Raw genomic sequence first — 27,725 nt, 5'->3', positions numbered from 1 at the left:
TATGTCCTTTGTGAACAAACAAGAACCTATATTAAGGGGGTATTGGAATCCGCCCGGGAAGTGCTCATCCAGGAACTTCATTGCTTCCTCAGGGATTGTGAAGTACGTCTTGTCAGAGTACTCAACCAGGAGTCTGGCAGGTCACATCATGGTGTAGTTAACTCTAAGGTTTCGGAGCCTCCTCTTCACAGCAATACAGGATTTCCGCTCCTGTTGGACTGCGACAGAAAAATTGGGGTAAAGATGGATCTTGTTCAAGCCCAGTGAAAACTGAGCGTCCCTGTCCCGATAATTTAAGACTCTTGTGATGATTGGCCGAGAGGGGGAACCCGGACTAGGTTTCACATTGGGAGATCCGTGGGCACGCTCCATGGCGAAATGGGGTGACAGCTTAGGACCGTTCCGCAGGGTGAAGAGTGCGCTCAACTAAGTCCTCCATGGGGCCTGAGATGTCTTCAGGGACTCCAATGATTTGAATATTATTGCGCCTTGAGCGGGATTCGAGCTCCTTATTATTTTTGCTGATAATTTGCACCTGTTTGGTGGGCACAATCCGGTCAGATCTAAATGCAGGGGCAGAAAGCCGCGGTTATCAAGCCAGCCAGCCATCTAGAATGCTGCCCGGTATCTCCCGCTCAGCCAGCTATTAACAAAACACTAAGAAAGAGGAGACCTCCCACCACTCGTTACTAAGGGTAATCAATACTCCATTCGTGTGAAGATTGAGCAACCTTCCAAAACACTCAACAGGACATCTCAAAACCAATAAAATGACATTATTGGATAAAGTTTGAACAACAGTTCGTAGCAAGACACCTCAATTTTTTTGCTCCCTTCTGAAGAACCAAATCAATTATTTGGAGAAACCCATATCGAGGGAAAGTTTAAATGCAATGAAATCAATTGAAACCAGAATCTTAATTAAGAGACTTTCTATTATTTAAGTTGAGAAGTTATCATCAATTTAGGTTATGGATTGATCACATAATAAATCAAGACCTGTTCCACGAACTACAAACCTAAGTGTTTTTTTTTTCTTTCTTTCAAATTATCTCCATGTACAAAACATCAACTTCGAGGGCGCGGAATTAACAAGTGTGTCTTTAACCTATCCAGCTATCTTTTCAACACTGGACAGCCTCACTGTAAAGGCACCAACTACCGCAGCCAGGTTGTATTACGCTGTGTACCCTCATATCTCAGATCTAAATGCAGTAATGTCCCCTGCCAGCCCGACCCTGGTCTCGACCGCCCCCACTCGAGCGTCAGTTTTCTGCATACAGGCCTTTATAGCGCTAATCGTGCCGCTCATGTCATCGAGTTTTGTGTTCAAGGTCGTAAACCACTCCCGCATGAAATCCATAACTTTCTGCAGCTCATTGGGCTCTTCACTTGCAGGGGAATTGGGGCCAGTTTTGGCAAACTTGTTAATGGAGCTTTACTTCTTGCTCCCACCTTTAGCCATTATTTCAATGTCGATGGAGGAAAGGAGGCAGGGACAGGAGCGGGGGCTCGCCAAGAGTAGGTTATGTAGAGTAGCAGGTCTGGGGGATGCATTGATGCCGGGAGCAACAAGAATGTTGTGGCAACCTTCAGAGAGAAGTCTGTGACAGTTGCTCCAGTGCCCTGAGATTCAAGAATGTAGGGACCATGAGCACTGCAGGAGCGTGCAAGTAGAGCACGCTCAAACCTGTTCCCGAGGCCTGGGTGCTGGCCAGCGGAAGGGAGAAGTGGATGAGGGGAGGTCACACTCCACTTGTACCCTGCAAGGCACTTAACGGGAGGAGCGACAAACCCTGAAGGGCAGGTGAGCACACAGTGTCAGTGAATACTCCTTTAGGGGTCAGGCTTGTTCCAATGGCGCTCAGCAGGACAGTATCGGCTGAAGCAAGGAGGTGTGTGGGCAGGAGATCAGCATAGCCGAAGCCCTGGGGCAGCCCGTCCCTCAGCAGTGTAGACTAATGCCCTTCAGTGGACAGATATAAGGTTCCCAGTAGGCTAACTGCCGGGGGCACAATATAAGCACTCCAGGTACACAGCAGCGGTAGGATCCTCAAGAAGTCGCAGCAGGCGCGCACCTCTGGCCGCGCATCACCTGAAATGAGTGAGCCCACCTCGGGTGTGAATCGCGAGAAGCTGAAACCGCGAAGTGCTGCTAATTTGAAGTTTGCCCATTGCTGCCGCTGACCTTCAATTCATAGGGAAGGAGTCCCCAGATGTCCTCCCTATTGTCCCCACAACTGAGGACCAGGAACAACAGGATCTGCAGACCTACACAGGAACAGAAGCCATCACGAACCAATTTCTACCAACCAAAGGTACCGTAAAACTAAGGTGACTTACCTCTTGTCGTGCAGCCTTGCTAGTTCTCAGTTGAGACTTGTCTTGGTTGCTTTTGCAGGGTTGTTTGCAGCTTTGCCCCTCACAAGCCTCCCAGCTTGTGGCCCTACAGTGATTTCATTTTTATACAAAAACCTCTAAGAAGATTGTGCAAGACTTTTTCCCTAGCTGCAAGAAGTGCTTCAGCTCACCTAGACTTTTGCTCAACTAACATTGACTGTCCTGGCTCCCTGAAAGACTCTTCTTACCTCTGACTCTGTGCTTTGCCTTTCCCCCACGAAAGGGTTCATTTACCTTGCATTTGAGGGTTCAAAAAGTACTTACCTGCTTAAGAAGATTTATTAACCATTGCTTTATTCCTTCTTCTTCTTTTGACACCAACCTCAGTATTGCTCTAAATGTACCAGTGATATATTAATGCCCACAGTGTCCTAGTTAAGTCCCCTCATGGTGTAGGAAGCATCTGTGTGCCATCCCAAATGGGTATTTGCTGATTTACAGAAACTGAGTGTGTATTTTGAAGTATATTTTTGTGTTACATATATATTGCTCCCTTCTAAAGAAGGCTTATTCAACTGACTGTTAAATTAATAATTGTTTAATCAAGAACCCTTGAGTGTACGTGTTTATTTGGATACTTATCACTGTGAATCTCTTTGTGAAAACTTTACAGCTCACATTGACCCCTCTTGAGATGAGGCTGGCTGCTCAGTCGCTCTACTAAGTTGTGTAGTACATGCTTATACCAAAGGTTGGGTTAACTAGTGCCAAGAGGTCAAGGCTGGTGCAGTCTCCCACAGGATACTGCCTACAATCTTGCCTAACCGTGACAAACCCCACCTTCAGTGCTGTGTCACAGAGAAATCCCTTAGGTTTCTTGTAAGGTTTAAATACCTTTTCTTGTGTGTACTACTGTTCCCAAGAATAGTAAAGTGAAATTGACTTTAGTAACTTTTCTCTTTGTAGGTCCAGCACACACCATTGTTGGGTAATAATTGATGCTGTAACCCTGTGGGAGGGTACACCAGTATTGTCCTCTTGGTATTGGGTAACCCACCTATTGGTATAAGTCTGTACTACACAAGTTGGTAGTGTGACTGAGCAGCCAGACTTATCTCAAGAGGGGTAAATGTGAGCTGTAGAGCTGTAGCATTGAAACCCATAAGTACAAGTATCCAAATAACACTTACACTCAAGGTATTCTAGTAAAATAATTATTTCTTTAAGGGTCAGTTTCAAATGAGCCTTCTTTAAAAAGGGCAATGTGCAACAATACAAATATACCTAAACCACTTTCTCAGAATCGAGGCAAAGCAAGTAGATACTCTTAAGAGATGCTTCATACACACTTCCTACACCCTGAGGTGACTTCACTAACTAGGACATTATTGGCATTTACATATCACTTGTGTACTTTGTAAAATTCTGAGGTTGGTAAAAAGGGAAATATTAAGGGATGGAAAGAGTGTTAACGGGTTCTCGGAGCATGTGAGCACTTTTAAATCTCTCAATGAAGTCTAGATAACCTTCCCCAGCAATATTAGTTCCAAACCAATGAATCACCTATGAGGGACAGTAAAAATCAAACTCAATGGGTTGGAAGAGTCTGCAGGGAGCCAGGACAGCCAAAGTCAATTTGGTACAAAGTCTATGGAACGGAGGCACTTCTGTTACACTTGTGAAAGTTAGAGCTAGGATCAACTCTAGAAAAGCAGCTACGGCAAATCGCAACTGAGACAAGCAAGCTACAGACCAAGAGTTAAGTACCCCTTAGTCAGATCAGTACCTTAGGTTAGAAGAAGAGGATCCAGCTGGTTTATGTCCTGGTGGCAGACTTGCAGATCCTGTGTTCCTGGGCCTCAGTCGTGGGGACAAGAGGGAAGACGTCTAGAGGACTCATGCACAGAAATGTGGAGCTCTTTTCAGGTCAGCAGCACTTTGCGGTTTCAGCTACCGGCAAATAGTATCACAGCGTATCATGGACACTAAGTTTGGGTCGTCCTCCTTCGGGAGGTCCTGGGGATCTTCCTGGAGCTTCAGTCCGGCTTGAAGACATTGCACTAGAGACTATGGATTTCTCGACCCCTGGCACTCAGTTCCAGCAGTGACAAAGAAGTACAGCCAGTTGTGGAAAGTCTTCCAGCACAGTTCGTCTCTGGGTTAGTTGGTCCCACTAACCTAAGGGAAGAACTTGTCCTCTCCGGAGCTTCTATTGGGGATTAGGAAAAGGAGCTTGAGCACAGCAGCAGGGCTTCACCAGGCAGTTATACGGTCCAGAAGGATGCAGCAAGCTTCTCTTCACGATTCCTTCGTCAGATGTTTCGTCCAGTGGTCGACTCTGTCTTCAGTCCAAGAAGCCCCGCTTTTTATGCAGGTTTCTCCCATGCATGCACAGCCTAGCTGTCACTCTCACAGCAAGTTGGCTGTCCTACAAGGACAGTCAGCCAACCAATCTGGACTGGGTGCATTCAGGTAACGAAGGAGACTAGGGACAGGGAAGTTTTGGGTACCTCCCTCACTTCCTTCCCTGCCAGACACACTAGAGCCAGAGGCGGGTTTCAGTACTGAAGCCCGCCAAAGGCAAAACGAACAAAAGGGCTAAACCTGGTTTGGTGCGCAGAGTAAAACCCAAGAAAAACCTCACAAACAAGAAATGCCGAAAAAAGAAGACCAGGGCCATTTTAATGCAATGGCCAACCATGGGTGCTATACTGCAGCTGAGGATTCAGCCTGCGGTAAAAAAGCAAAATGGTAGGAATAGGAAAATGAAACCACTGCCAACAGCCATTTAAAGTAGTGAGGGTAACATAGAAAATGTTACATGAGTAAGTAGGAAAAGGGGCAAAGTACCCCCTCCCCCAGCACTCCACATAAAATGGGGTGTGCTGGACCTACATAAGAAAAATGTAAGTAAATCCAATTTCACTTTACTATTCTTGGGAACTGTAGTTCATCCAAGAAAATGTATTTAAACCTTAAAATAATTATCTAAAGGATTTCTCTGACACTGCACTCAATGTGCAGTGTGTCACCACACAAAAAGTAGATGCCTGTGGAGTTTGTCAGACTCCAAAAACAAAGGAAACACATAATCCCAATCAGATAAAAACAGAGAGTGAAAAAAAGGGCTCTCACTCCAGGATTAAAATGAAAAAGTCCTAAAGTCAAGCAAAAGAGCTGGGGTTCTCTAAGGTGGGAGAAATTCAGCACTAAAATTAAAATCCTCCCTAACAAGGCTTGGCTAGATCTCATTGGAAGATTCAAGTGTCCTTGTTAGGCAAGATTGTATGCCGGAACCCTGTGGGAGACTACACCAGTCTCATCCTCTTGGTATTAGGTAACCGACTGAGCAGCCAGACTTATCTCAAGAGGGGTAAATGTGAGCTGTAGTATCCAAATACACTCGAATTTCTAATAAAATAATTAACGGTCAGTTTTACATGAGCCTTATTTAAAAAGGGCAATATGCGACAATAGAAATACACTTCATAACATTTTCTTAGACTCACGTTAAGCAAGTAGATATTCGTTAGAGATGCTTCATATACACGTCCTACACCCTGAGGTGACTTCAATTACCAGGACAGTATTGGCATTTATAGATCACTTTTGCACTTGGTAAAATTCTGAGGTTGTGAAAATGGAAAGGTTAGGGGAGGAAATGGGTGAATAGGTTCTCGGATCATGTGTGCACTTTTTAATCTCCCAATGAGGTCTAGATTGGATCTTTCCGAGCAATACAAGTTAAACGTATGCACCACCTATGAGTGACAGTTAGAACCAACGTCAATGGGTCAGAAGAGTCCACAGAGAGCCATGACAATCAGTCAATTTGAACAATGTCTATGGAGCTGAGGCACTTCTTAGATAGCACAAAGTCTTGTACAAAGTTTAGAGAATTTGTAGAAAATCACTGTTGGGCCACAAGCTGTAAGGCTTGTGAGGGGTAGACCTTAGATCAGCTCTGCAAAAAGTAGCTACTGCATGTCTCAAGTGAGATGCTGCAAGCTACAGACAAGAGGTAAGTGCCCCTTAGACAGCACAATACCTTAGAAAAAGAGGATCCAGCTGGCTTCTGTTCTGGTTGCAATCTTGCCGTTCCTGGGCCTCAGTTGTAGGTACAAGAGGGAGGACGTCTGGAAGACTACTGCATTTTGAAGGTCGTTGGCGGCTAAGGGCTCTTTTCAGAGCAGCAGCACTGCGCGGTTTCAGCTACCGGCAAATAGCACCACTGCGGTTCTTGGACACTTGAGGTGCTTCCTTCACTCTTGGTGAAGTGACTCGAGCTTGGATTCTCCTACTTTGGAGGGTCCTCAGGTTCTTCCTGGAGTTTCAGTCCGGTTTAAAGACGATGCACTCGACCACAGATTTCTCAACCCCTGGCACTATGTTCCAGCAGCAGCAAGGAAGTACAGGCAGTTGGGGAAGGTCCTCCAGCAAAACCCACAAACCCAAGGGAAGAAGTCATCCATTCGGGCTTCTCTATAGTCCATTTGGAATTGGAGCTTCAGCACAGCAGCAGGGCTTCACCGCCAGTTCAACGGTCCAGGAGAATGCAGCAAGCTTCTCTTCAAGATTCCTTCGATGTTTCATCCAGTCGTCGACTCTGCCTTCATTTCAAGAAGCCTTGCCTTTTTAAGCAGTTTTCTCCCATTCATGCACAGCCTAGCTGTCAATCCCAGAACGGTGTGCTGGACCTACATAGGAAAAAGGTAAGTAAAGTCAATCCTGGGAACAGTAGTTCACCCAAGAGAAGGTATTTAAACCTTGCGTTACAAATTTCGGTAACTCGCAATGTTCATATTTATATGCTTGGCAATACAGCAACATGGTAATCAATCAGGATTCCTTTGCTGTAGGCTTGCCAAAGTCTCAAGATCAGAGAGGAAAGAGGAAAAATGGGAGGGTTTGCCCGTTGCCAACGCAAGAGCTATGTCTCAGTTACTCCACCAATTGACATCTTGCACTACTGCCAGCCACTTCGGGCCATGCAGCAGCATTTCAAGCCCACAGAATTCAACACCGCTGGCCTCAAAAGCTCTCAGCCAGCACAGCACTAAGAGCGCCTATACACTGCTGTAGGGCTCACAGATGCTGTTCCATCTTAGGTGGCATCCTGCTGTTGCCAGAGAACGACGGCTGCAATACTAGCACAGCTTTGCATGTAAGAGACTGCATCTGCACTGTCCTTTCTTATCAGAACCTGGGAATCCTTTTGGTTGCCTTTTTTTCAACCTTGCTGCTTTCCACGGTAGGAGGAGAGGTGCACCCATTCCTTGGTTTCCTCCCCTCTCCTACTTTGACGGTTGTCCTGCCCCCTTGCCTTTCCTGCCTGCTCTTCTCCTTTTCCTTGTATTACTCCTACATCCTTCCCCTTTCTTCCATACTTTTGGGACATTCTGTCCATCGGGACAGAGCACTTTTGAAGCATAAAATATAATTTGTCAGTTTATTTTTACGCTGGGCCAGCACACGTGACCGTAGCCCCGCTTTCCTGAGCTCTGCCCACGCATCAACCTTTAGTCCTTTTATCCTGTGGGTCGGACACACTTGCATCTTGGGGAATTGTTTTTTTGTTCCCTTGCCCTTAATCCTCCTGCTCCTGTTCCATGGTCTTCTTTCCTCTGTCTATGCCAGAGCGTCTGGGATTCGTGTCCTGTGCTTTGTGCGAATATCATTTCGCGAGGGCAGATCCCCAGTCTCTCTGTCTGGAGTGCTTAGGCCCGGACTTTTGAGATTCAGGATAATTTTAGTTTAATCTCTGAATTTTGGTGATGATACATATAATATATCACAATGGTTAGCATAATAACAGACAGACAGTTGTACATTTGACATGTAAGTGTACCACTAGGTACCACCCTCGAGAGTGTGGAGGGTGCAAGCCTTCTGATGGTGCAAGATCTCTTGGATACACAGTTAACAAGGGTTTACAACACAAGAGTGAATGCAGCCCAGGACCTCAGTTGGTCCATGGGTATTGTCATAGGGAAAAAAACACAACAGGTGTGTACAAGTATGCAAGGGGTGGAGTTGTGTCATAGATCGACACTGTAGTGTTTCGGCCACAGGGTACGAAGACTGGACGTAGGTGACTGGGATGGCCTTATTCAGGGTGGAGGTGAAGGGATGAAACCCTGTCCGTGGGGTATCGTGAACCGACAAGCGGGCAGATCAGGACCATATTACCTGTGCTTAGGCCCGGAACATTGGTGGGACTCTTTCTTCTACTGCGACTCCCTCTCCGTCCGGGCACTCCAGCGTCGGCTTATCAGGTCAGAGGAGGTGAAAAAGGGAAGCGTCTGGTAAATTCCTTCCTTTTTAGGGCACCTGGTCAGGGGACTTCTTCCCAGGGTCTTCTGGTTCCGGGAGGGGCCCGAGGAGGCCCAACTGGCTCTGGCACCAGGGTTCTCCCTGAGGTGTCTTGAAAGGGATCTAACCTGGATTCCGGAGTTTGCTCCGAGGCCCCCTGTCAAGACCAGATTTTAATCCAAGGTTCCTCATCTGGGGGCTAAGGTTAAGCCCAACCTTTCTGGGGCTGTTTTGATCAGGGTTATTCCTGAGGTTTCCAGGTCTGGAACTAAACGTACTGAGCTTAGTCTCAGTTTCCTGGACAGTGACTAAAGGCACCGGGGTCATCACTTAGGATCTACGACTAGGGGCTATAATTAAGGCCGGCAAGATCGAGGGGCCTCCGAGGGCTCTGGCTACGGGCGGTGACCCCAAGCCTTCCCACAATCTTGTGGTCGAACCCATCCTGCTGAGGGGGCAAAGAAGGGAGGGTAAAGGCCCGAAGTCTTCACGTACCGGCCCTGCTGAGGTTCCCTCACTGAAGGCTAATTCTCATTCTAGATCTGCTAGTACCGGCTCTGCCGAGGTTGCCTATCAAAGGCTAAAATGGATAAAGCCCCTGAAACCCCTGTGGTGACACTTCAGGCACTGACAAATGGCAGTTCAACCCATGCGGTCTGAGGCGGCCATTTTGACGAGCTCTTTCACACCAACATTCTCAACAGCTTGTGCAGAGAGGCCTATATTTGGGGCCGAGCAGCATTTTCCACAGAATGTTGACAATGGGAATCCTTTCCACCCTCCAATGGATTGACATGCTGGGTTTCCGCTGCCACAGGCTCACTCCCTCCTGCATCCGCTCCCTTAGTTTGTGGATCCAGTTGGTGGAGGGCCATCCTGGCAATCAGCCTCTTTACAATCCTGGGGGTCTTCTCCTCCAAAGTGGCCTCTACCCTCTCCTGTGCCTAGACCTTCCTCTGAGGACACGTTCTTTGGGAAATTCCAGGCTCTTATGCACTCTGACCTGATGAAGGCATAGTTTAAGGATCTATTCAAAGAAATGTATCCTAAGCCTCTCGAGCCGCAGCGTGCTCCTACAACCCCATAGCAGGTTTCGGTAGTGCTGCCCCCTCCTCTTCCGTTGGGGACCCTCCTCCACTGCCTCCCCTTTCACCTGTGCTTAAGACTCCCGTTGCGCAGGTATGTCCACGGGGTCCGAGGTGCCACGTGCTGCGGATCAGTTTTCTGTTCCCAGCGCATCGTACTAAGACCAAGCAGACCACGATAGCGAGGACCTCCCCCACTCTGTCATGGCCTTTCATGACCGGTTTGTGAATATGATGGCGTTGCTGGATATTATCCGAGCCTCAGGCTCCACATCAAGGTGTACTTTCAGGAACCTTAACTCCTTCGACACAGGAGCGCACAGGCCTCTTCCTTCAAAAAGATGTGCTAGCTGAAGCCTAATTCCGGGCAGAACGTAGATAGGAAAATTGACGCTTGCTACAAGCTACGCTACACTCATCAGAAGACATACCCTTTACTGCATGTCCCCTCATCTCATCAACGGTGGTGGCAGCAGCTACGCTCCAGTCTAAGCCATCTTCAACATCCTCTGCGGCTGCCTCTGGGGTCCTGTCCAAAGAGGACAAGCATCTTAATGCCATTGGGGAAAGAAGTATTTTCCATTCTGCTCTTCAGCTGCGACCGGCAAATATCGAAGTGATCCTGGCAGTGGCAAATCTCAAGCTCTGGAAGGAGCTTTCTGAATTTTAGGAATGTGTCCCTCCGGACAGGCTGTAAGATTTTAAAGAGGGCCCATCCAATGCCAGTGTGCTGCCTCAGGACCTGCTGTAGGCAGCGGCCCATCATGTAGACATTTCTGCTTAGGGCCTTATGGTTGGAGTAGACCTCACCAGCCAAGTGTGGTTGCATGCTACAAAGTTCTCGAAGGAGGTTCAGGACAAAGTACTTGATCTTCCCATCGAAGGCAAAGAGCTGTTCCACTCCTCTACCGCTGAGGAACATAAAGCAAAGGCAAGCACGCAAACAGCAAAATCTTAGTCGGTCCTTGCTAAATCGGCCTATACGCAGAGGTTGAGGACCCAGACAAGGTCCTTCTCAGGTTTCAGGGGGTTCCAGGAGCACCGGGCAGAAGGATCCTCGGGCGGGTTTTTCTCTCGGTCATTAGCCTCCTCTTTGGCAACAGGTGGTCTCGCCGCTGACAACCCATCTAAATTATGTTTTTCATCAGTCTGACGAGACTCCGGTGGGAGCATGAAAATCGTCTCATATGGAGTCGTGGCAGACCATCTCATCAGACCAATGACTTTTGTCTGTCGCCCCAGCGGGCTTTCGCTTGCCATGCCCTCAAACCCCACCCTCTCTTCCTCCTCTTCAGCAAATTGGGTCACCATCCCTGAGAGCCAAGGTACTGAAACTTCTGGACCTCAGAGCGGTGGAACCTGTTCCCTTTCGGGCGCAACGGTAGGGCTATTGCTCCTGTCTGTTTACAGAGCCCAAACCCAACCAGGCTGGTCTGCGCACTATCCTCGACCTCTCCACCTTCAATCTCTTCCTACCCCAAGAGAAATTCAAGGAGATCACGCCCAGCCAGATAACTCAGAAAGGCAGATTGGCTCAGTGTTGTAGACCCTCAGGATGCTTGCTTGCATGCATATCCTTATCTGGGGCACACATCAGAAATACCTTCGGCTTTCCGTGGGAATGGACCACTTCTGTATCAAGTGCTGCCGTTTGGTCTCAGCTCGGCATTGCATGTCTTTACGAAGAAGATGGCGGTCATTGCAGCATTTCTCAGACTGCAGGGAGTTCAGGTCTATCCATATTTGGACGATTGGCTTCTGCACAGTCCTTGCCCATGGGCTGCAGCGGCCAATCTTCAGTCACTCCTCCAGCTCCTGTTCCAACTGGTGCTGTCGAACTGGTGGAAATCATCTGACGGTTGCTTAAGACGCTATTTTTCCTTTTTTTTTTCTTCTAGGTTTCCATTTGGATACTGTCAGTGCAGGAGTGTTCCTAACGAAGGACAGAATTGTGAATTTATCGGCCACGTGCCAGCTTTTCCTGGAGTCCTCCCACATGTCCACCTGGTGGTTCCAGAGACTACTGGGCTTGATGGCTCCATGTGTGTTATCCTTACCCCTGGCGAGACTGAAGATGAGACTCACCCAGCTTGCTCTTCAGGACTGCTGTGGACTCGGACTCAAAAATGATTCCGATCCCATCCTCCATGACGGTGGATCTTCAGTGGTGGTCATCCGCCAGCAACCTTTCAGTGGGAACCTTCTTTCAGGAGCCCTGCCCACAGATTATGGTTACACCCTTCTAGGGTGAGGGGGCGACACTGTCACCTCGATGTGTACGATCTGTGGACGCTTTAACACACGAGGGCACAACACATCTGTACAGTGCTACTCCGCAACCGTCTTCTCAATCACAGTGATGCAAAGAAGAACTAACAATGCATTCCTCTCAAGAGACACAAGGATAGCGGGGTTGTCAATCTAAAACGACCTATTTTATGGCTAAACTAGGAAGCGCTGATGTGCCGCTTATTTAAAAGAAGATAGGTTCTGGTTTTTCTTTTCTCGTTCTAAGTCCGGTGAACGCTTCTGAACTCGCTGATCTTGGGAGTCACTTTTATAATTCCCTCTTGGACCACTCTTTAAAAAGAGAACATCTATGACTTATTTATCAGCAGGCTATTTGTAGGTATACATCATTTTATTCGCCTATAGTCTGAGTATCAATCCCTAGATTTACTACGAGTAAAAAACAAAGATGTTTACTAAAAAGATAGCCTTGGCTTTCTATAGTGAAGACAGACTCACTGGTCTCTTTGAACAAATGGCATTCGCCCAAATGGAGGTAGGAGTAAGTGCTGCTAGGCTAGATCGTAATGTTTACTGCCTCCTAGATGCAACAGTTTCACCTCTATGTGGACGTCCCAGGACAGAATGTCTTGTATCAATTACCTAGAGCTTCTGGCAGTTTTTCTTGCATTGGAAGCTTTCCAGCCCTCTATCATCAAGAGTGGTGCGAATTCGCACGGACAGTTCCGTAGCGATGTTCTAGATCAGTGATGCACAACATGCAGCCCGTGGGCCAAATACGGCCCTTTAGTTCATTATTTCTGGCCCTCCAAGTGATTTAATGAAGTGTTGCCTGGCCTTAAGTTAGTCAGTCACTAAGTCAGTCATATCTGGTGTGTGAAGCCTCTGTGGTATAGTGTGTCTCTTTGCATCATTATATGGGGGGTTCTAAAGTGATAGGCATGTCTCAGTAAAAAAGTGATAAATAACAATGACGGCTTTAAGAACATGTTTTTAACTGAAATTTGTGAACCGATGCCCCTACCACCCGCACATTCACTTAGATAGTTCGGCCCACTGTATGGGGCTTGTGTGGCACATTCGGCCATCGAGCGAAACAAGTTGTGCACCCTTGTTATAAATAAACAAGTGGGGGGCACCTGGTCCCCTCCTCTGGTGGATATAGCTATCCAGATTTGGAATTGGGTGGTACAGCACAATGTTTGTGTTGTAAAGTGACTTCCAGGCTTCTTGGGATTACTTATATGTTTATTACAAGTACTTAAGTGACAGTTACATGAAGTTATATACATAAGTGGACAGGACATAACACTGGCTCCCATCACCCAGGCTGGGGAGCTCTAACTGGCTGGGTGTGGAATCCTTGGGTAAACATTCCGACATTCACAAGGCAACACTCCAACATGACATCACCAGCTTTCACATGCAGAGACAAGCACATCACAACACATCTCCTTCCTTTACTGATAAACATTACAAACACACTCGGGCACGATATAACACATCTCCTTCCTTTACTGATTCACAATGCAACCACACAGATACATCAAATAGACACATCATATCTCCCTTCTTCTCAAACGTCAACACACACGGACAAGCACACCACAGCATATTCCCCTCCTTTCCACATCCATCACCAGCAAGGGGAATATCAATTCTTAGGGACACTCTCCCTACTTCTGTAGGCCACTAACCCTACACACCCACCTACACCTTCAAGCATCTGGGGTGATATCTCCAATCACACTGGTGGATATGCTACCTCCAAATACTCTAGCAGATTCGCTACACGCTACCTCAAAATACTCTTGCGGAGGCGCTACCTCCAATCACACTGGCGGAGGCGCTACCTCCAATTACTCAGGCAGAGGCGCTACCTCCAAATACACTGGCAGGGCGCTACCAAATGACACAAGCAGAAGCGCTACCTACACATACTCTGGCGGGGCCCTACCCACAATTACTCAGGTGGAGGTGCTACCTCCAACTACACTGGGGCCCTGGCGGGGCGCTACCAAATAACACAAGCAGAAGCGCTACCTCCAATTACTCAGGCAGAGGCGCTACCTCCAATTACTCAGGCAGAGGCGCTACCTCCAAATACTCTGGCAGGGCACTACCAAATGACACAAGCAGAAGCGCTACCTACACATACTCTGGCGGGGCCCTACCCTCAAATACTCTGGCGGAGGCGCTACCTCCAATCACACTGGTGGAGGTGCTACCTCCAACTACTCTGGTGGAGGCGCTACCTCCAATTACACTGGCGGAGGCGCCACCTCCAATTACACTGGCGGAGGCGCCACCTCCAATTACACTGGCGGAGGCGCCACCTCCAATTACACTGGCGGAGGCGCCACCTCCAATTACACTGGCGGAGGCACCACCTCCAAATACTCTGGCGGAGGCACTACCTCCAATCACACTGGCGGAGGCGCTACCTCCAATTACTCTGGCAGAGGCGCTACCTCCAATTACTCTGGCGGAGGCGTTACCTCCAAAAATACTTTCATGCTCCTCATGTGGGAGGCGCTACCTCCACTGTACTCGCGGAAGTGCTACCTCCACTATAGTCACGGAGGCGCTACCTCCTCACTTAATTGTAGCACATCCACAGGCTACACACACTATGGGTGCTGCCCCATTTCACATCTTCTCTGACTCATTCTCGCTCTCACCTAACTTCACCCATTACACTATTTCATAACATTCCAAACCTCGCATCTCTCAAAAACCTGCCTTTTAATGGAGAATGGTACTCCGCATTAATCTCCTAATCTACACACATAAAGCCACACTGGAACAATGAGGGAACATGAATGCATCTCATTATGGAGTGATGAAAACTCACATAAATCCTCACTGTTATGCTTGGAAATGCTACCTCCCAACTCACATACATTCTCACTGCTATGCTTGAAAGGGAAGTAGAGTATGCTTGGAGGCGCTACCTCCCAGCAACACCTGTGGTATTCCGCAACTCCTGTGGTATTCCTAACCACACACACCTCTAACATACCCAAATGGTCACGCAGGCTCTCCACCTTTACCCTGCACAACTGGATGTACTACCGTCCAGACCGCTGTGGCACACTCACCACATTTCTCTAGTGTAATGGCGGCGCTACCACCCATACAGCTGTGGTTTCACTTAACCACACTCATACTTACATATACACTGGAGTCGCTACCTCCAAACCCGTGTGGCACTTTCACCCACATACAATACATATTCTGGGTGCTACCCAACACTCAACCTCTTTGACTCTTAGCAAAACACATGTTTTACCCATGTGCACCCATTTCATACATGAGTCACATAAAACAACAGTTTGCATTACCATTTTGCAAAAATTAAAATCCTAATAATTCGTGTTGCACAATACATATACTTCTTTTCTCACCATTAAAGCAATAGCAAACTATATAATTACATTTCCGAAAATCCATGGCCAGTTTATGTACCACCCTGCATCTTTGTGGCACTCACCCACAATCACTCTGATACACTATGTTCTTGCACCTCTGTGGCACTCACCCACCCATACACTTGTGTCTACACTGCCTAACAACTCAACTTCATAGTGACATTTGCGTACACAGCCCTTATGGCGTAACCAAGAAATATGCGCATTTATTCCTACATGTCTATGTTGGCTGCAGCCTACCCTGCAATCCCTCAATGGTTACTCTAACCTCTCTCACACCCTGCTACTGACTTGCACACATCTAGGCATATTGTGCATGTTCAGAATGTCCAAATGAGTCCTTTTGAACCTGAAATTCCTCAAATGTGTTAAATCTAATAAATTTAACTTTTAACCTCACTTCCTGCACGCATATATCCACACAAAAACTTCTCATGCACCTCCCATGCTTGTCAATCCTTAACCTGTTACAAAACTCTGTTGGTACCACAAACTTAATGCATACGGATATTGTGCATGTTCAGAATGTCCAAATGAGTCCTTTTGAACCTAAAATTCCTCAAATGTGTTAAATCCAATACATTTTAGATCTGAACCTCAATTCCTGCACGCATATATCTACACACAAACTTCTCGTGCACCTCCCATGCTTGTCAATCCTTAATCTGTTACAAAACTAGGTTGGTAACACAAACTTAATGCAAAAACAGTTAAAGGATACACGTTGCTGCTCCTGATTGTCCAACGTTATCTTCTGAAAGACCAGATTCGTGACCATCATAATCACTTAAACATAAAATGATACACTGCAGCCATTACTTCAAATGCGGTCCTTGTGCCTCCTCTGCAGTCGCAGCACCTTGATGCACCATAGCCCAAATTTGCCGCATTCCTTCACCAGGAACGACATTCATGACAACAATAATGACATCCTTGGCAAATCCTATAGTGGAATTCGGATTTCCTACTGCGCTCTTATTCCTATCTGATTTTCCGACTCACCGACGTGCTCAGCAGTGCTCTACATCTCTCAGCCGGATAATACCAATAAAATCGTAGGCACACTGTGAAGATGATTCGTAAGGGGGTCTCTCCTCTCACCCCACAACGCACTTAGGCTTATTCACTCATCTTACGGCCCAATGCCTTCAGCTCTCCTCTTCCTGTGCACGGCAATGCAAGTTGCAGGGTTCTTTCCTCATAACATTGTTTATTTTATTCTTCATCCTGCCTCGGTTAATGGCTTCGGCTACCGGCTGGAATCTGGCATGGTAAGTGCATTCTAATATGAACATAATGCTTGAATCTGGCGTTCTATGGCATCGCCAACTCCCTTAAACCAGCTGTGATGTCACCAGTCACACTTCTGCCTCGGGGCAATGCTGATCTTCATAAGCCAAACATCATTCATACCACGTACCTCGACCCAGCATATGTCATCCTTCAACTTCAATATTTTAAAACGGTTCACTGCTTCCAAAACACGATTCGCTTTTGATCCTTGAAAACAAAGTGGCACGCAGGCAGTTCTCCCTGCATCCCTTTCCCTGAGCATACGCTACCAGACTAGCGCTGCCTGGGTCTAACCTTTAGTTCACATTGCGCTTGGGACATGCAGAGCCAGTACTCGCTGCTCACTCCAGACTGTCACTTCAAAATCTTCCCTAACATGCTAGTGGCTCATTAAGGAACCCCTCAGCTCACTGTCCGCATTCTCACATCCTTCTCCAAGTCCCACTTATGAACTCAAAGCAGACTTACACTCCTACATAGGAGGAAGCTTACTGGGCTTCATACTTTCCCCAAAGCTTACTTTTGGTTTCATATGAGGGTAAACGGCATCACATCCCTGCGCTGCTTGACTGGGGAATGATACTTTGACTGGTGAATGGAAACAACACTGCAGAGCTTTCTTCTTCACCCCTCAGTACTTCACACTTGCAATGCAACCTCTGACAGGCGACAGCTTCACCCAGCACGCCATACACCAGGAACACCTTCCTACCACAAAGAGTTGCTGTTGGTCATGGCATCAGCTGTCTTCTCTTGCCCGCAGCTCCTTAGCTCCTCCCTCTCTCATGGGAGTCATCTTCACTACAAGCTTTGTTTAATCTACAGGTTTCTTAAACTAATGGGGTGGGATTCCTTCTTCAGTTTAAGGGACCAGGTGTCATTTTAAGCTTCCTTTTATCTTCACTTAACAGACAACACTTCTGGTTTTACTTTAACAGGCTTCACTTCTTCACACAGATTTCTCAATCTTAAAGGCCCAGCTCCCTTCTTGAGCTTCCCTTCAAGGCCCTGCTCCTCTCTTCAGCCCCAGGACCCAGCTCTCCCTCCATTATATGGGCAGCTTATCCTTCCTATATAGGGCTTCCTTCCTCCCTTTTGGTGCCCTGGGTGATGGGTCTTACTTGTGTTTTGGGGCAGTGTTGTCCTTCTTTTCCATCTTCTTCCTGCACCCCCAGCAGCAGGCTTCTTCCACTTTCTTCAGTTTCTTACTCGCATGTTCTTCTTTTTAAGACCACCTCGTCGCCAATGTTGTAAAGTGACTTCCAGGCTTCTTGGGATTACTTATATGTTTATTACAAGTACTTAAGTCACAGTTACATGAAGTTATATACATAAGTGGACAGGACATAACACTGGCTCCCATCACCCAGGCTGGGGAGCTCTAACTGGCTGGGTGTGGAATCCTTGGGTAAACATTCCGACATTCACAAGGCAACACTCCAACATGACATCACCAGCTTTCACATGCAGAGACAAGCACATCACAACAGTTTGGCTACAGGATGTGCACATTCCGGGTCAGATTAATGTTGCATTATGAGTGCGAGATAAACAGCAATGTTTACCAAGATTTCCCAGCAATGGGGTTCTCCAGCGGTGGACCTCTTTGCAATAGCAATAAACAGGAAACTGCCTCTTTATGCTTCCAGGGACGGTCTCGGAGCATCTTCCTTAGGGGATGCCCTCGAGATTCCTTGGGACAACAAGAAGGCTTACTCCTTCCCGCCTTTGCCGTTGATTCATCGGTCACTCTGGAAACTTAGGCACACTTCCAAATGCACTCCCCTCTTCAGTGTTCATTGGTAGCCAGCCAGGTTCTGGTTTTCGGAGCTGCAGCACTTATTGGATATGCAACCCACTCAGATTGCTGCAGATTCCCGACCTCCTCCACCAGAGCAATCGCCAGGTGTGGCACCCCTTCCCACAACCCTTCAGCTTCGCGGCCTTGTACCAGAGTTGAGGTCCTTAGTGCAGTTTAACCTTTCAGAGAAAAATATGCACAATATTCAGGCAGCACGTAAGCCTTCTACGAGGGCTCAGTCCAAAAGCAAATGGCTTTGTTTTTGTCAATGGTGTCTAGCTAAACATCTTGATCCTCGACAGGCATCTATTGACTGTGTCTTGTCTTTTATATCAGACCTTGCAGCCTTTTGGCATCCACATCTTATCGTGCAGAACGTACCTATCGGCCATTGGAGCTTATCTGTCTACAGATAGTTGGTCTTTTTCACTGGCAAACCCAGTAATGGAGGCATTTGGCAGGTCTTCATCCTCTTTCCTCTGCAAAATGGGATCTGAACGTGGTCCTCACGGCTTTGTGTCATGAGCCATTTGAACCTATGTCCACTACCAAGCACAAGTTCCTTTCTTGGAAAGTAGCCTTCTTGATTGCCGTTACATATGTGAAAAGAATAAGTGAGCTGCACGCTCGCTCTGTCAAACATCCGTTCCTAATTTTCCACAAGGATAAGGTTGTGCTTCGCACTCCTCCTTCTTTTCTTCCAAAAATTGTCTCGGATTCCACATAAATCAATCAATATCCTTACTGGTTTTCTTTCCAAATCCGGTCTCTGATGAAGAGAGGGTTCTACACAACCTAGACGTCAGAAGTGCTCTGATGTTTTACCCCGACAGAACAAACGAACTTGGAAGTTCTTCACAACTCTGTTAATTTCGGTGACCCAAAAGGGAAACCGACTTCCAAAGCGTCCATCTCGTGCTGCATTGCTTCCTGCATCGCAGAGGATTACACAATTCAGGGGCTTGAGCGCCCAAAGTGCATTGTGGCAACGTGGCCGCTGTTGCTTTCCAGAAATATGTCCCTTGGTGTCCATAGCCAAGGCTGCTACTGGGGCTTCCCCTAAGGCTTTTTGCAGACACTATTGTCTTGACCTGAGCTCCCGGGCTCATGCCCAGTTCAGCCAGGCAGTTCTTAAGAACCTGTTCCAGTAAGGGAAATTTCCATCTTCACGTTTCTTTGGTCAGTGCTTGGAAATCTCCCAAAGGTATGGAGGAAAGGGGACAGGGCGTAGGAGTATCACAAAGTTACTCACCGTAGTGACTAATTTACTCCTAGTCCATAGTCCCCTTTCCTCCATACTCCCACCCACCATCCCCTCTAATAAGTATCCCCTGTTTTGCTAATGGTCCTTCGACTTTGGAGATATAGAAAAGGACTGAAGGGTGATGTGCAGGGTGGAGCTCAGAAAGGCTGTGCTGTGGTCACATGCGGTGGCCCAGCATACAAATAAAAGGACAAAACAATTATTTTTGTTGCTTCAAAAGTGTTCCGGTCCTGTGCCGATGGACGGAATGTCCCAAAAGTATGGAGGAAAGGACTTTGGACCAGGAGTAAGGTAGTAACTACGGTGAGTAACTTTGTTCTTTTCACAGCCCTTTCCCTATTCCATTTTTCTTGCGGCTTTCAAATCTTCGTTTTAGGCAAGATTGTATGCAGTACCCTTAGAGTGCACTACCACAACCCTGACCTCCTGGCAGTAGTAACTCAACCTTTGGTTTAAGTCTGTACTACACAGGTTGGTAGTATGGACAAGTAGCCAGGATTAATTCAAGAGGGGTCAATGTGAGCTGTAGGTGTTACACAAAGGTTCACAGTGACAAGTATTCAAGCAGACACTCGCACACATGGTTTCTTGATAAAACATTTATTAATTTATTTACCAGTCAGTTTATATAAGCCTTCTTCAGAAGGGAGCACTGTAAAACACCACACACATATATTTCAAAATTATACACTCAAGTTCAGAATCGGCTACGGGCAAGTAAAAAGAGAAAAAATTATTAGAGCAGACAAGATACCACAAATATTTCTTAAGCAGGCACATACTTTTAGTTCCCCCAATAAGAGTCATTCAGTTAAAGCGGGCTAAGCCAAAGTCAATAGGCAAGAGTCTATATGGGCTGAAGCACTTCTTTGAAGGTAAGTAGAAATGTCTTTGCACAATGTTTCAGAAGTTTTTGAAGAACAAGATCAATCAATCTAGGGCCACAAGCTGTTAGACCTGAGTAGTAGAAGATGCAAGCAATTCTACAGCAAGAGGTAAGTTCTCTTGGACTTTGTACAGTACCTTTAAAATTAAGAAAAGATGCAGCAGATGACTCCTGTTCCTGTGCAGCTCTGCAGATCTCACTGTTCCTGGGCCTCAGTCGTGGAGGCAAGGAGGACGTCGGAGGACTCCTGCACTGCACTGGGACAGTCAAAACTTGCAACCGGCAAACTTCACTTTCATTGGCTGTCGGGGTCGGATTGGCACCTCAGCCTCTCGGCCCATGTCCAGGCCGAAATCGTCCCTGGGGATGGGAGCCGGTTTATGGCCATGCCTGGGCCAGTTTGGAGAAAATAAAATTGTCGGGTGACATTCTGGCCGGGTTGTGGGGAGTAAATGGAACAGTCACTGTGGACAATTAATGGGTGTAAATGCAAGAATGCCTTTTTTTTTCTTTTCTTTTTTTTCTCTTCTTTCTTCTTACGTTCTATTTTTTTTAATTTGAGCAGAAACAGATGCTTTATACTAAATCAAAGTGGCAATGCCACTTGTAGCCACCAAATAATTCCATTCATAAGTATATATGTTTTTAATTGCTGCTGTGATGGGGCACGATGACTTCCATTGCAGGCTATGTAACTGCACACAGGAATAAACATGCGGTACACATGAAGAGAAACCGATGCCCTGGCTGTTAGTTGGAGCGTTTTATAGATCTATAGTATAGACAGGAAAAAAATGCCATTACTGCCACTGAAAGAACACATATGATGGATTTGATTTGCCCAAATGTTGAGCATTTTCCCCTGCAAGAGCACACCAACGATGTCTTTGACCAATTATTATCAGCACTTGCCCCAGTAATGGCACACTTTGATGGCTATGCCCCAAAATGTCAGCATTTGCCCATGTACGAAAATAACATTTATTTCCCCAAGCAGAGATATGGTAGAAAGGCATCCATTCATCACTGTGAAAAAATGTTGTTGGGTTTTCCTTTATTACTTATGTGTTCGTGTGCAATCTTCCTCTCAGTGCTCTGTCACTTGTAGTATGCTCAGAGATGCCTAGAGAGTGTTGAATCCTTGCGTGCATCCTTTGGTAGGACATAAGCTCTTCATACCGGTTTGGCTCTATTTATGTACAGTCTACCTCTTTTTATAGCTTGAAAGAATTGTCGACTGTATTCTTAACTACATGCAACGTTCAAAGTGTAGTCCATTCCCATGACATTTTATAGTTCTAAGTATTCTCTTCACATCATGGTCCTTTGTGAAATCTAAATTTTAGGTTTTTCTAGGCTAACACGGCTATCCCTAGACAATAAATATTGGTAATTCCATTTTGAAGCAAAAAAAAAACGCATACAACGGCATCATTCATCAAAGCAAGGTAACAGATGTTACCTTGCTTTTATGATTGATTTGCATGCATGATGTGTGCATCATAAATTATGATGCATGCATCATTCACATGCTGCTGCTGCATGCAAAGTTGAGGGGCCGGGGCCGCCGCCGGCTGTCACCATGCCGCCACTCCTGGAGTGGCTGTGCTGTTGTATTACTGATAAATATGTATTAGTGATAAACGACCAATTTTAGAGTAGAATAAGCATCCATTTCGGACTATGTATTTTGCCTTTTGCAAGTTGCAGTAATAGCATGTTTTTTTTCTGCCGTTGTCTGTTCCGATCGTCACAAGACATTCCATGACAAAATCCTTGTGCCTAAAAGCTTCTGTACAGTGTAGAAATATTTGACCATAGCACATCAAGTGCCATTAACTTCATTGTGCCACAATTCATGCTTTGTTGTAATGTGTATCTTTCCCATCCCGCTGGCATGCTGTTCAGGATGTTTGTTTGCATGTATAAGGTAACGTATGCTCACAGAATGGGATGTCATGTGAGTGCGCTGCTTTTCCTATTTTGCCAACCTCTGAAGCCTGAAAGTAGATGCATGCAGGCTTGACATGCGGCCAACTTTTCACCAGACCTGCAGATGAACTTAACTGGTCTGCTGTTAAATCTCAGTTACCGTTTAATGGTATCCACAACAGAATAATTGCTCATTTTACTATAGCCGATATGATAGCTCATTGGGTTGAGTGCTCACTGCTGCAATGTGTGTGTGATCTGCAGGTTCGACTCCCAGCAAGGCCATCTCAGCCTTTCATCCTTCTTAGGTCGATAAATGAGTACCAACACAGATTGGGTGATATTGTATGCATATTTGTCCTATAAAAAAGCACCTGAGCCGAAGTGCTATAGAATAAACTATTATCATTTAGCCTTGGACGTCTGCTTGTATTCACAGTAATTTGACAATATGGATCTATACACACTGATATTAATGATGCATATGGTGATCCATTCTTCTATGAAATGTATATCACATTAGTGAAATCATAACCATATTTTTTGTAGTGTACTTGGGAACAATGCTATTTGATGCCACTTCCTGTTTCGTCAAGGGGTGAAAGGTCGTGTTTCATCGCTTCGCGGGATGTCACTTTGGGGTGGAGTCAAATGGCATCACTTCCGATGATGTCATCAGAGGTCAATGGTCCTGAGGTGAGGGGTGGCCACTTTTCTTTGGGTGTCCGGGCCTATTTCTTGTCCCATTCCGACCCTGGTGGGCTGTTCAGTGTTTCAGCTTCTCGCATCTACCGCAAATAGCAACACTGTGGTTCCTGGCTGTCGAGATGGACTTTCCTTGCTTCTGGGGTCCCGCACTCAGGGGCTCAGGCTCGGTCAGTCCTGCTTCCTGGTAGTCCGGAGGGTCTTCCTTGATCTCCTGGCCGACTTAAAAGCAATGCACACAAACTGGTGTTCCTCTCCCTAGCTCTACGGTTTCCAGCAGCAACTCTGTGGAAATTCATCCAACTCTGAGATGGATGTCCAGGTGGCTTACTTTGGAGTTGATTGATCCCACCAACTCAAGGGGAGAAGTCCTTGCAGGGACTTCTCTGCGAACTTGGCATTTCGGCACTGCAGCAGGGCTTCACCGGGGGGCAAACCAACGGCCCAGGAGTTGCAGCAGGCGTCCTCTTCAAGTTCTTCTTCAGTTCCTTTGTCCAGTGGTCGACTCTGCCTTCCAATCCAAAAGACTTGCCTTTTATACCGTTCTCTCCCTTTCATTCCAGCCTAGCTGTCGGTCACCCAGCAAGGGTGGCTGTCCTTGCCGGACAGCCAGCCAATCATCGCAAAGTGCATTTGGGTCTCCTAGGAGACTAAGCACAGGGATTTTCGGGCACCTCCCTCACTTCCTGGGTAACCCAGACACCCTGGAGCAAGAGGCGGGCTTCACTTGTGAATCCCGCAAAAGACAAAACAAACAAAGGGACCAAACATAGTTTGGCGCGCAGAGTAAATCTCATGAAGGACCTTTCCACAAAGAAATGGCGAAAAAGGAAGACCGGGTCATTTTGACAAAAATGGCACCCTTGGGTGCTTTAGTGCAGCGGCGAACGCAGGCTGCGGTAAATGCACACCACGGTAGTAAAAACGAAACCACTGCCACCAGCCATTCAGTGAGGAAAGGGTAACATAAAAAATTTTACATGAGAAGCTAGACAAAGGGGATACTAAGAAACCCTGCCGCACCCGATTGTAAGATAGTGTGTGCTCGGTCTAGAAAGTTACAAATGTAAGTAAAGTCAATTTCACTTTACTGCTCTGGGAAACAGTAGTTTATCCCAGAGAAGGTATTTAAACCTTGGGGAGATCTAAGACTTCCCTAGGTCACTGCACTGAAGGTGCTGTGTGCCACAATGTAAAAGATGATGCCTATGGAGTTTCTCAGACTCAACAACCAAAAGAAACACAAGAGTACAAAAATCACATTAAAATGCACGAGAGAGTGGAGAATAGGGGTCCCGTTCTCACCAAGTTAACTCAAAATCCAGCAAAGTTGCTGGGCGTCCCTAAGGTAGAGGGAATTGGCACATTTCTGAGAATTCTCCTTAACACTTTCTTTGGAGGAGTGGAAGCCATTGGAACAACCCCTGAATCTCCCTCTGCCCCCCCTCGCCCTACTACCTCCTCCTTCTAAACCTACTAAACTTTCATGTCCTCTGTGCCTCCCACCGACTCCATACTTGTCTCTTAAATAATTCACTTTGTGTATTACCAATTTATCATAAGAACGTTCCACAATTATCAGAGTAGGTGGAAATGGGGCAATGGGGCAAGGTTTATAAGGAGTTGGGTTTGCTGTTGCTACTGCCACTCCTAAAGGATGCTGCTCAGTTTTGTTCTGAATCCTTGACCTTGAAGTGCAATTTCTATTCTTCAGAGGGGCATTCAAGCTAACGTTTCTTTTTTTTTTTCATTTCTTTTAGCAAGCCCTAATGAAGTTTGACTACTCTGTGCAGGAAGAGAGTGACACATGTTTGAGTGGTCGCTGGTCTTTTGATGATGTACCAATGAAACCCTTCCGGACTGTGATGCTGATTCCAGCGGATAAAATGAATGCAATAATCGATAAACTCAAAGAATACTTATCTGTCTGAATTATTTCAATACTCTAGGTTTTTGTTACTTTTATAGAACATCACCTTTTATTTACACTATGGGAGCTTTGGCTTTATAGCGTTTGGTTTTATTTTCTTCTGCTCTTAACACAATTTGGCTTAAAGCATCAGTACCCCAGAACATTACGTCAAATTATTATTCCACATGCTAATAAGTACACTGTTATTTTCAGCCATTATTGTATCCGTCATTCCCTATGTTCTATAAAGTAATTACAAATCTTACTGTACATAATTTGTTTTCGCCTGATACAGCGAAATATTAAAACGTTCATGTGGACACATCCGAACTATATCTTTGGTTTTTCTATTGCACTCCTAAAACATGCCAAGCTCATTGAATCCAGCATCTTTGTTCAGCGGCGCTTGCAGGGAAATGTTGGCAGGATGCAGTGTTGCAGGTCCCTTCTTGCACCTCCCCTCGCCTTGGAGGACTGGGGGATAGTTTATCGATCGCCTGCTGCAGGATCTCCTTGCTCTCGCCGGCAGGCAGGTTGCTGAAGTAATACTGCGGAGCCAGGCGCACAAACCTGAGGAAAATATCAAAAAGGCTTTTCAAATCAAATGGTCTATAAAATGTGATAAATGATAGAGATGAAACACAATGGAGCGGACACCCGCTATATCTCAAGCCTGAAATGTATTGATGCATAAATGGGTAGTTTCATAGCCCGCTAACGTAAACCCTTGCGCCCTCTCAGAAAAACAAAGGTTATTTGAAAAAAGACCGTCCAAGCTGCAGTACTTCTCGCACATTAATATGCAGAGGCTGCCCTTGAGAGACGGTGCTTTGGTTCACTTCCCAGTGCTGCAATGCATATTAGAAATGAATTGCGTGCTGTTTCTGGATCACCGTGCATGGGATTCACAGTAAAGGTCTGAGTGGGCGGAGATGGACTGCAACTACGGGGCGGCTTTCCTGGTGACATTGCAGAATTGGCAATGCACGTCTACGAGATGTTTAATAGCGAGACTGTAGACTTTGCTGCGTACGGCTAATTGCAAACATCTATCTCTGTGTCATGTTCAGTTTTTTGGACCCATTTTCAAAACTTTCTTTGCATACTTTCTTTATTGTTAATTTCCTAAATGTTAGGATACACCGTTTAAGCTGAAGAGCTAATGCAGAAAAGCTGATCTACAAATTGCCCTATTTCCCTGTGATGTCAAAGATTAGTTTGGTGCATTTAAAAAAAATATATAAAAATGTTGGCGGTTATGTGACATTAAAGCGCCACCTATAAACTGAACTGAAACTATAGCTTTGGAGTACAGCTGCGGGCGAGATGGCCGGTGTGGAGGGACACAGTTTGTGAGTGTCATTTGGCTATATACCCACCCAGTGACCACCGATAGCCATGCTAATCCCTATAACCATTTCCACCCAGTACCTTTGTCTCCCCACCTAAAACGCATCCTCCTGGGATCTCTTTGAGCCATCTTCATCAAGCAGTAACCCCAAACTAAGGCCTTGCAGTGTTATTTCTAAGTGGTCTGCTGCAAGGTAATGCAAGGTAATGGCGGAATTGCAGCTGTAAAATTTGCTAGTGGTGTCATGAAAAACTCTTACCCATGTGTGCCTTCAGCCCATCTGATTTATACATGGTTCTTGCATTAAAGCTCTGTTAAAAACAAGCATTGCTAAATCCAACAGTTTTATCGGGTACCCCATTGAATCTTTAGCCACCGCTCACAAATTCTGCACCCCGACACTATTCTGAAGAAAGGCTGAGCTTGTGGGTTAAATTCTATGAAACGTGCAATCATGCTTCATTTTATTCATCACCATTGGCTCATGCTTTTAAAGTGCCCACTGGTGGGAAATGGCTCTAAAATACTTGCAGTTGGGATGCACATGATTTCAATGCCATTAAAAAATGTGTATGTTTCTGTATATTGTTGAGAAACTTTCTTTACGTTTGAAAGTATAAATCCTTGCAGAACACCCGAGACCCATTGCACACACTCCAATCCTATGCCTCCTGCACGCTAGGCTCGATTTTCTCATCGGAATCATGCACATCTCTATCCACCTTGTATTTCTTATACTAGTTCTATTGATCCGAGTCTATGGAATGCCAGATCACTCTGTAATAAATCTAGCTCTGGTCTGGACCAATTTCTGCAATTGAACCTATATTTACTCTTTGCCTTACAGAAACTTGAATTTCATCTTTTTTTTCTTTTTTTTTTATAAATGCATTTTCTAACTCTTCCAGTCATTTCTTCATTTGAATTCTCATATACTTCCTTTTCCAAGCTTTATCCTATTTTCTTTCTACTTATTTATCATCCTCCTGTTTTGGTTGGATCATTTTGTGACGACATCGATATACTCCTTTCTTCTGTTCTCCCTTCTACTCCATTTATTCTTCTGGGAGATTTCAATCTCCAGCTTTCATCTGTACATTCCTTTATCCCTTTTCTGCATGTTCTTGATTCTTATTTCCTCTCTCCTCTTCTCACTCCTCTCA

The 27,725-nt window shown here is 46.0% G+C and overlaps 2 protein-coding genes across 3 annotated transcripts in view; one reads left to right on the top strand and one right to left on the bottom strand.

The window, feature by feature from the left end:
• BCCIP (BRCA2 and CDKN1A interacting protein) overlaps positions 1–25,541 on the top strand; it is a 313,225-nt gene extending 287,684 nt beyond the window's left edge. For both annotated transcript variants that reach the window (XM_069611493.1, XM_069611494.1), the window contains one exon: positions 25,060–25,541. In XM_069611493.1, the coding sequence (XP_069467594.1) occupies positions 25,060–25,230 (171 nt within the window). In that variant the 3' untranslated portion in view covers positions 25,231–25,541. The remainder of the gene's footprint in view (positions 1–25,059) is intronic.
• DHX32 (DEAH-box helicase 32 (putative)) overlaps positions 25,250–27,725 on the bottom strand; it is an 864,748-nt gene continuing 862,272 nt past the window's right edge. The window contains exon 11 of the mRNA XM_069611492.1: positions 25,250–25,781. Within this exon, the coding sequence (XP_069467593.1) occupies positions 25,586–25,781 (196 nt within the window). The 3' untranslated portion in view covers positions 25,250–25,585. The remainder of the gene's footprint in view (positions 25,782–27,725) is intronic.

Source organism: Ambystoma mexicanum, chromosome 8 (assembly GCF_040938575.1).
Source record: "Ambystoma mexicanum isolate Mex_15411 chromosome 8, UKY_AmexF1_1, whole genome shotgun sequence".
NCBI classification, from domain to species: domain Eukaryota; kingdom Metazoa; phylum Chordata; class Amphibia; order Caudata; family Ambystomatidae; genus Ambystoma; species Ambystoma mexicanum.
The sequence above is the reverse complement of the archived record's forward strand: the minus strand, read 5'-3'. Positions and strand labels throughout refer to the sequence as shown.